Genomic DNA, 10,147 nt, shown 5'->3' on the forward strand with positions numbered 1-10,147 from the left:
CCATTACAAATGGTGTGTGTGCTTGTGTGCAGAAGGAGCGGAAACCAAGCAAGCACGGGCACAATGCTGACCATCCAATTAATGAAGGAGGCGAGGCTCCAGAAGCTCCGAAAGTAAATTAAGAGTTTCAAGAAAACCAATTTGGCAGCTCAGGCACAAAGTTCAAGCTCTCCCCCTCCGAGGGGACCTGCCAGTGCCTGGACCCTATTAACAATTGTCAATCATTCAGGCATGAAGTCATTTCCAACCCTGCCAGTCCCGTTTGTGGATCTGCAGTACATGACGAGTTACTACTGTACAAGTTTGGCATCCCTCAGTGTTTCAGCACTGCTAACTGGAACGACTGACTTCATCCAGAGAAAACTCTGCCCAGGCCTGACCCACCTGCAGATCAATGGGGTGGCATGGACGGGAGTTGCAGACAGGCCATATCACAACGTCCCCCAATACCAGGGTACCAGATCCAAAGCCTCCCTGAACCCTAGCCCTACCTAGAATGACTCATCCCTACAAAGCAATGAGAGCAGCATTTAGGTCATCTATTAAAAAACCCAAAAGTTTCTAAGGGTAAAATATAGCACTTGGCCATGGGGCCCAGCTGGTAATCCCTGCCACCCACCCAGGGGTGCACGACAGCTCAGCTGCTCCAGCTCCTTCCCTTGATGAGCACAGCACTGTATTATCACCTGACTTTTCCAGTGGTGGTCTCCACAGAAAGCTTCCTGTGGGTATATCATATTAAACACTGTGAATAAAACACTAAATTGCCCAGACAGGCAATATGAGCTATTTTCCTCTATTTGGCTGGAGGCACTGACTTTGGTCACATATCACCAAATACAAGCCTGGCAATTTGCAAGAGCATAACCTTTCCATTCTGATGACAGTGCTGGTATGTGAGAGGGTAAATGGGATGTACAAAGAGGCAAAATACATCCTGTCAGCATGATCAAACAGTTCCTTGATTTGTGTTGGCTTACAGAAATTTGTGTCAGCATTAATCTGGGACCAGTGGCTGGGTTGCAGTCTCCCAGTCTCCACATGACTCACCTGTGCTCCTCAGTGGATCTGTCATTACCATGCCTGGGTGCTGTGTAATCGATGGGGTTTAGTACCACCATCCTCTTATTGCCCATAATGTCCCTCATTTCACAAGATAAGTGACTTGCTCAAGGTCCCACTGGAAGTCCAAGGCTAAGTTGGTAACTGAACCAAGCACTCTTGTGACTTTTTTCCTACACCTAAGAATCTTCAAGAGTTGCTAGATGCAATGCCTTTACTGAAATACTGGTAATATTGGGATCAAGCAGCAAACAAAAAGAGCAGCAGTCAATAAAAACCACCTCTTGAGTGTTAAAGCTTTCCTGTGATTTGGAGGGACTAGGCTCAAACTTTACTAATGCATTCAGCTGGAAGACTCCAGCTCCATGTGACACAGTAAGTTGCACTTCCCTTGAAGTTGGAAAAGACGCAGTCACTTTGTAGAGGCACTATGGACACAAATCCAAAATGAGCAAATGAACTTCCCTCAGCAAAAGCTGGTCCTAAAGGGTGGAGTGGACAATTCCCAAACTTCACAACTGATTCATGAAATCTGAGCTCTGCCAGAGGCCTGGACCAAGCAACGTGAAGGCTGCTTGAGCCTAGATCATAATTGTCAAAACTGTGCTCTGTCCACAACATATTAATGTATTCATGTAATTAATTTGAACTAATGAAATTTTTTGGTTTTCCCCCCTCTCGCCATAAGGCATCTTGATTCAATACATGGGACACAGTCTGGAAAGACCTGGGTGCTGTTCCCAGTCCACTTCAGCCAAACCTCCTGCAGCAAGTTGCTGCTTCTTTCTGTGCCCCTGTTTCCCAGTGTCATCTATTAAGATGAGCTCCTTTAGGCAGGGCGTTTTATTCTGTACATACTGCACCAAGTGCAATGGGGCCCCATCTCAGATGAGTTGTCAGTGTTTCTGTCCTACAAATAATATGAGTCTTTCCAGATATAGAAATTGTTTCTTGCATTTGCATTCCCACAGTCTCCTCCTTCTCTAACAGAAGGAAGCAGGCCAGATTTGACAGTCATATTTATCTCTGTTACTCCCACACCTCAAGGGAGATCTGTTTATTAATGTGCCACTTCCCTTGATAAATTACTAAATAGAAAGAAAAGCCTTGTACTCATTTCTCGCTGTTCCTTCACATGATTTATGTCCACAGTGCTAGTTCAGCCATTGGTTGCCATTAATTTGCAGAGGGAAGAAGTCCTGATGTTCAACAGAAATCTGGGTTTTAGCAGTGCAGCCAACATGGGCACCCCTCCCTGCTGCACACAGGTACGTCACTTTTTCCCCCATGTAAAACTCTGCAGGAAGCTGTCAGATTTTCAAGCTGCCCTGGGAATTCTCCAGCCCAAAACCAGTAATATGCATTGCGTTAGTGTCCACTCTAATTTAGGTCTTGCGAGTACCTGGGCTATCGGAAATGTCTGATAGCAGATCCAATAGGTTAGGCTCATGCTTTACACAAAAGCCTCTTAGGTCTTGCAGGCTTCCAGGGAAAGCTGTGACCTAAAATTGTGCTATGGATGAGCAATTCCTCTCTTTTTAATGAGAGCCTGCCCAAGGTGCCTGGGAAGGGAAGCATCTGGGAAATAGAAGAGGAGTTTAAACACATGAAGAAATGCTCCCTAGTGCATTTAGGAAGAGAGAATCTTTTCAAGATTATTATTGAAAAGCAGATTAGCAGCACTGGGATCGTTCTTAATAATAAAGTTGGCCTGACCTAATCTCTTGATCTGAGGACACTGAGCACGAATGCTAAATGGGCAGCAGCACTAGTAAGCATTAGTGTATCTGTACACATAGGCAAGGTGTTCAATACAGGCTGACTGACAGCCTCTTGGGTAAATAAGCAGAATCCTCTGTTGCCTGAGGTCCAGTGATGTTTCAAAGGAAAAACCACACACAACTTCTTCAGCAGGGACTGTGCCCATAGAAGTAAATGGAGGTGGGACTCATTTTTCAGACACAGAGCTGGAGAGCCTCGGCAAAATTTATCACTAGCACTCCCTTTCTCCACTCCCCTTCAAAAATGCTGACTTCTCAAAATGAACAGGGTTAGTTTCAAGAATTTTTTGATGCTTGGAAAATATGTTGGGGGAAGTTCCCAAACTGTCAGAGTATCCCCTTCAACACTCTTGAAAGGAAAAAACCTGGCATTTTTTTCCATTGTTCTAAGAGAAGTTTTGTTCAGAAATCTAAAATCATCATAGGCTACCATGAATTTAAAACAGACACACATTAAAATAAAAGTTGGAAATTATTTCCAAATTAATTCCACTCCTTTAGCAATGTTTCAGTTTTTAAAATTAATTTCTCTGTGCCTCTCTACCTCAGATGGAAATCTTTCTTACCTTCAATTTCTTTCCCTTGAATACTACCGAGAGAAGGGAAAACCGTTTTTTCCTCCCCCAGGTCAACAAACAAGTGATTGGCCAAAGCTCATGTGACAAAACAAGAAAAAAGACAACTCCATGAGATCTCTGTGTTGCTGCCTCCTCTGGTGTTTGACAATATTCCAGGCAAACACATTTACAGCATCCCAGGGTGGGCGGTGGCTGTTACTGCTTCAATTTGCTCTGCTCTGTCTACTTCTCATCTTGAATGAACACCTATTAAACCCAGCAAATGCTTTCCATGGACTCTGGCACATGTAATAACTATGAGTTGAATGGAAGAAATCTGATTAGGTTTTTTTCAAAAGCTAAAGATACCTTCTTAGAATTCAAAACTCTTTCAGATTTCAGGCAACAACAAAAATACCCTTTGGCCTGAAGCAAGACACAGGAAATTTTAAGCCACAAGACTGTCCCCTTTTCTCTCAGAGTCAGGAGGAGAAGTGAACTGGTGAATGGTGCAGTAAAGGTTGAGCCCAAAGCTCTGGGCATTGGTGGCAGCAGTGTGGATGGCAGCCCATGAAGGTCCATACAAAATTTACCATAGGCCTTTGACTCTGCTGTCTCTCCTTACAAAAAGTCAATTCCAGAAACATTTTACAGTGTGCAATGGCCTTTCCTTACCATTTCAGACACAGACCCAGACACACTGACCGTCACAGGCTCAGATCTACATGCTAGAGAATAAATATAACCCAAATTTTTTAAGATATCTTTTAACACTGCCTGGAATGACTTTTCAGTAGAAAAAGCTTTGACTTTACAGCAGCACTATCTTTGCAAGGTAAATATAAATGCCACAGTTGACAATCAAAAGCCATTTCTCTCCTGGAGGGTGTGTGATTAAATAGCTCATTTCTAAACTAGCAAGAATTCAAGGCTGAATTTTTGAGTGACACTGGCAGTGTCTGCCAAATGTCCCAGCCCAGTCCTCCAGACAGCCTAGAGCGGAGAGGAAAGTCCAGATTTCTTAGTTAGAAGGCAAAAGTATCCTTAGTAGTTTCCTACGGTGTTTATGAATTATCACATCCACAAATTGCTCAGAAACTAGGATACTCTTCCCAAATTTAGACTAATCCACAACAGGCTAGTGATGACCAAATAGCCAGCTTTTACCCACGTGGCAGTTTGTGGACTGACTCCTGTGGCTGATCCCAGTGCCACTTCGCCCAAGGGCAGGATCAGATCCTGGCTTCTCTGGAGGTGGCAGCAGAGGTTCCTGATCTGACCACTTCCTGTGACCGTGGGCCATTACAGGGATATTATAAGAGATGGTTTTCCTGGAGGGAGATTTCAGTCCTTGTGTCACACTAGAAATTGTGGCAGCAATGCCCTCCTGAAAGGAAATGCTGGGCACTCAGTGGGAGCTACTTAGAGGCTCCTTCAGGGTAAGGAAATCTCAGGCAACTCTTTACAGACAAGCATGTCATGATCTCAACTGCAGAGGGACATTGGGGGAATCTACTCCCCAACAGATGAGCCTGTAAGGCACATGGGCTGCAGATGGCTCACACCCCACCTCCCTTCACTGAAACCTGGCCAGAGCCACTGCTTCCCCTGCATACCCTGGCCAAGCCCCAGGATAAATACAGTGTTATCAAAATGGTCCCTCTTCCTGACCACTCAACAAGAAAATTTCATCCAAAGTGCACAGAAATATCCCCCTCCTCCCATCGTCAAATTAAATCCAAGGGCAGCATAAAACAACAGAATGGTCCCTTAACCGATAAGCAGCAGCAATAAACTACAAACACTCCTTGCGCAGCCAGTTCCTTATTTCCCTCTCCCCTTCTGCAGTGGCAACACACCACTTTCTTAGACTGCAGCAGATGCTGGACATTTGTTCTGGCACCAAACGCTGTCCTGGGACCCTTCTTTCTTCCCTCCCAAGGCCGATCAACTTTGCACTTCAAGGAATACTAATGCTTCCCTCAAATCCTTGCTGAAAGACAAGGCTGCATTCTTCTACTCCCAATCCACAAGGTAACTGTTTAGTCGACCCAACTTGCATATGTAAATTGAATTCTTTAGAAACCAGAGTGCAGCAGGATTCCAGACACAGCACTTATGGGATGCTCTGGGACTTTTTCTCTCTTCTGTACATATTTTTCTGGGGAGGAAAACAGCATTGCTGGCTAGAAATGGGTGGGAAATTATTTCCCATTCTCTGAACCTTTTCTGAGACTCCAGCAAGCTTCCATTCTATACTGGGACAAAGAAAACGAAAAAAATAGGTCTTTGAGGGTTTTTAAGGAAGCGGCTACAGGACACGCCATCTGCCCAGAGCAGCCAACAGCTGGCTTGTTTGGGAAGTCATCTGCAGTCCAGCACATCCAGCTTGGAAACCTCGAGCTGAGGATCCCTTTGGCTCCAGGCAAAGCACTTCTTTCCTAGGTTGCCATGAGGCTGAGGTCTCTCCATTTGTCCTGATGGGGCAGTTGCTTCACATGAACCTGCTGGAGAGAGTCCTGGGCTTACCTCTCATGGACCATGCTTGCGGACTGCGGTCACCATGGTGCTGCACTACCAGTCCTGCTCCTTACCCTGCTGGCTATTAAATTATTTCCTTCAAGTAGAAAGGCTCCAACAACACTGACTGAAAGAGGATGGTGAAGCTGAATCACTGTTTGATTTGGGGAAGTAAAGTCCTGCTTGATGATTTGCCCACATCCCAGACAACTGTGCCAGCTGCTAGCCTGCTGGCTATGCTGGGCTGAATGAAGTCTTTTCCCAGGTAAACTACTCGTTGTGAGTCAAGATATTTGTCACTGCCTGATAGAGGCAGCAAGAAACTGCAGGGATACTCCCTCTGGCTCCAGAAGTGGACAAAATGCAATGACAGCACTGCAGGGTCATCCCTATTATTGGTAACTGTAAGACTGTACAAACACAACTATGCAGCTTTCCTAACCTGAGGGACTACCTCTGTGCAGTGCCACTTGGATGTAACTTGACCTCAAGATGTTTTTCTCCCATTCCCTGACTCAGCACGGACAACTCAATCACACTTTCAATGCTGTGCAAGGTGATGGATTTAAAGATGATCTTTACTTTCCACTCTGTCCGTAAGAGTCTTATTCCAGAGAACTGGATCTCGTTCCTAAAGCTGCCAATGCTCTGTTCACTAATCATTTGATATCCTTTCTTGTCAGGGTCTCCAGTGATGCAATGGCTTTGCTTTGTACAGCACTTTGAGATCTTCTGATGTACAGGGCTATAACAGTACCAGCATCAAGTCAGTCTGGATAGACTCCTCTTGAGAGCAAATGCCATCTCCTGAAGGGCTGAGGGTAATCACAGGAACCCTTGTGCTTAGGAGAAAAAAACAGCTGGATGTACTAAACATGCTTAGAAAGTTGTAGTCATCTCCAGGGTCATCTGTGCTCCCCACCAGTCTTTACTGCCCCAGGGATGCTCTTGTGCAACCACTCCGTCACCTGGAATAATCCACCATGTGGCACCACTTCTAGAATAGAAATGCAAAAGATTGTTTTGATCTGGTGAATGGATCCTATAAATCAGTCTCAAACATGCCCCACCAGCAATGTTGTGACATTGGAAAGTGATTAGCTTTTGATTTGAAAGTGTAGGCTTTCCAGAAGATGGGTTTAAGCCTGGATTCAAACTTCTTGAACTTTGAGTCCCAGTTTGGATGAGAAAATAAAACAGGAGGACTAACTGAAGGGTTGTTTAGCCTTCACTGGAACTGGCCTGAATTCCCCAGCAGTCTAGTGCATGAAACTCAAATCTGGTCTGCTTTAGTAGTTCAGCTACTAGCTGCACAGTGAAAACCCTACAGAGGTGCAGCTCTGGGCACCCTAGTTCAGCCACCATTTGAACACTTAGCAGACCTGGTACAGGGTTGGCACCAGCAAGCTCCAGCTGACACTTGTATCCTATTACTTCTTCTGATCCTAGACATGTGCTGGGATGAAAAAGACTGACAGAAATGTGAAGGCATTGAGAAATTCTCCAAGAAATGCAATTACAGCAAGCAGAAAGACCCAGGTATATGTTTATGGAAGAACTATCATACCCAGTGTCTAGGGCTCCCATGGACCTGCAGATGTTTGGAGGTGATATGACACTGAATGGGCCAGGATTAATATATGCTTATCTGCAGTTTTTCCTTTTGCAGGTGCCAGTGTTATCACACACAGATGTGTAATGGTGCTGTATGTGGTTTAACAGGAGCTACCTTCATTTTCAGCAAACTAATTCTTGTAAGTTCCTATGTTCTGGGGCTCCCTGGGAAGCAAAGGGCTCTCTGAATGACAGATGCAGTGAGGTGGTGACTCATTGGGGTTTTATGCATGCTACTGATATTCATGTCTCAGAAAAACACCATAAGATGATGCTTTATTAAATTATCTGTTCTACTATTTACTTAGGCCTCGCTGATTTAAATTTTTGAAATAACTTTCTAAAAAGAGAAAGAGACTCTGGTTCCTCAGCCAGCATTTCAGGGCCATCCATTTTACTCTCTGCTTTAATAATGCACAATTCCCTCTTTTCTCCAGCTGGTGGGTAAACCCAAACACATAGACAAGAGACTGGCACTAGACTGCTGCTCCTTTACGCATTCTTAAAAAGTAACCTTCTGGTGTCTCATGTCACATCCTCATGATGTCTGAAAGTTTTCATCTCATGCAGAACATGTTAAGGCCCAGAAAAGGCTTTGTAGTTACTCATCAACAAAGCTTTACTAAAAGATCATAATAAATGTTTGGTGAGCCCTAGCTCTGCAGTGAATCATGGTTATGAGCTTGGCTGCATGAAACCGAGACCTTTGCTACATGATTCACCCTAAAGCCATTTTCAGGAGAAGGCAAACAGTACGAGAGTCTTCTGCCAAGGGAAGTATCTCAGTCGACTTCAGATAAAGACTGATCTTCAGCAAACCAGAGGATGAGCATCTTGGTGTGTTGAGAACCAGGCTGCGCTACCATGAAAACAGTTGTGTTTGCTTCCCTGACTGGTTGTTTATCTGGCACTTCAGTGAGGCACTGCTGGTCAGAGATGGACTAATAAGGAGGCAAGGAGGAAGGAGTCTTGTTCATGAGCCCAAGGAGAACTTGGCAGGGCTGGTTTTCACCCATCTGCTATAACCACAGGCATTAACCCTTTGGAGGGAAGACACAGCAGTTTTACTGACCAGCTGCTTTGTAGCAGAGAAGGTCAGGATATACTTCGGGTATTAGAGGGCAGGATGGTACCAAGGAGCACGTGCTCTCCTTTCAGACTGAGATCCAGGTTCCCGATTAATCTAGGAATTGGCAGCAGAAAATGACTATTCAGGTAAAACTTCCACAGCAGCTGCAGACAAGAAACTGTTTTTTCATTAGAAATATCTGTAAGCCCCCATCACTGAACAGCCAGAACAGCTTTTATCATTCTAAACCAGTCACTTTAAGAAGCAGCAAGACCACAAAGTCTTTCATCTTAAAAGCTCAACAACAGAAACTTTGAAGCGGTAATGAAACGATGCAGATCTCCACTCCAAAACTTATAATGGTCCACAGGCAAATCCAAAGGCATCCCAGGAAAGAGAAGCTGGATCTGAAAGTCGAGTTGAGACTTCTCTTTTTTGCAGCAGAAAAAATCCCCAAACTGCCCTCTGTAATATCTGTACAATCCTAGTTCTTACAAGACGTAGCATAAAGTGAAAGGAAAGACATTTCTAACAGCTCTAAAAATCATTTGGACCTCAGATTCAATTCCAGATAGACTTTACCCATCTCACCAGGGCAGCAGTCAGGCCGCAGGGGTGACTCAGCACTGCAGTGCCTAACATGTTTCTATTTCTTCTTTACTTAGCCAGGAGTCAGACCTTTCTGGGTTTATAATGCCCGATACTTGCACACATACCATGTTCCTGCCTTTTTTTTTTCTCCTACAAAGTACTAATATATCCTCTCCACTGTGGCTCCCTGTTAACATATTTTTTCTCCTTAGGGACATGCGACGTCCCAACCAAGATGAGATGGTTCACCATGCCTAGCATGGCTATGCATGGAAATGGCCCACCTTTGCCCAGACACCAACCAGGATAAACATGGGGTGGGATGGGAAGCCAGAGATGGAGCTTGGCCCAAGGCGCACTGTGGTCACTCATGACCAATGCAGAGGGACAGCAGCGAAGCCCAGCCCGCTGGACCAGCCCATTTCCTACTCATGCAGCAGCCGTGCCATCCTCTCCGACCACGATGCATGTATTTTAAATTCTGTATATTTTATACATATATATGGAACGAGGTGACCTGTTAAGTCAAAAATTGTAACTCGGTACCCATGGGTTTCAGCAGGGCAGAGGGACCACATATAGCAACCTCTACCTCGAGGGCAGCCCCATATATATATATACCCCAAAATTTCAGTCATGCCAGGAAGGACCGAAACTGTTACTCACCATCAACGGGGCTGAGGTAATCATGGAGGTGGGCTGTGCTGGCTGCTCCCCCGCCCTGCATGAGGAGGTCCCCGTAGGGGTTTGGGTGACCGGCCATCAGTGTCATTTGGTGGTAGTAGTCAGTGGGGTTAGCTCCTGGTGGTGGTGGGGGAAGCCCGAAGAGACCTCGTTCCTTCAGGTGCTCATGAGCCACTGCTGGAGCCGCAGGCAAGGAGAAAAACATGGGGAGAAGGTTCCCACTGCAATGTTAGACCTCAGTGCTGACGTTGGTGGCCCCGTCTCCCCCC

At 45.3% G+C, this 10,147-nt stretch overlaps 1 protein-coding gene across 1 annotated transcript in view; it reads right to left on the reverse strand.

Moving 5' to 3' along the window:
- Positions 1 to 10,083, reverse strand: part of LOC103812020 (zinc finger protein GLI2-like) — a 37,311-nt gene extending 27,228 nt beyond the window's left edge. Inside the window, 1 exon segment of the mRNA XM_009085029.1 lies at positions 9,861 to 10,083. Coding sequence (XP_009083277.1) covers positions 9,861 to 10,083 — 223 coding nt within the window.
- Between the last annotated feature and the right edge of the window lie 64 nt (positions 10,084 to 10,147).

The sequence above is a fragment of the Acanthisitta chloris genome, unplaced genomic scaffold (genome assembly GCF_000695815.1).
Source record: "Acanthisitta chloris isolate BGI_N310 unplaced genomic scaffold, ASM69581v1 scaffold30750, whole genome shotgun sequence".
NCBI lineage: Eukaryota > Metazoa > Chordata > Aves > Passeriformes > Acanthisittidae > Acanthisitta > Acanthisitta chloris.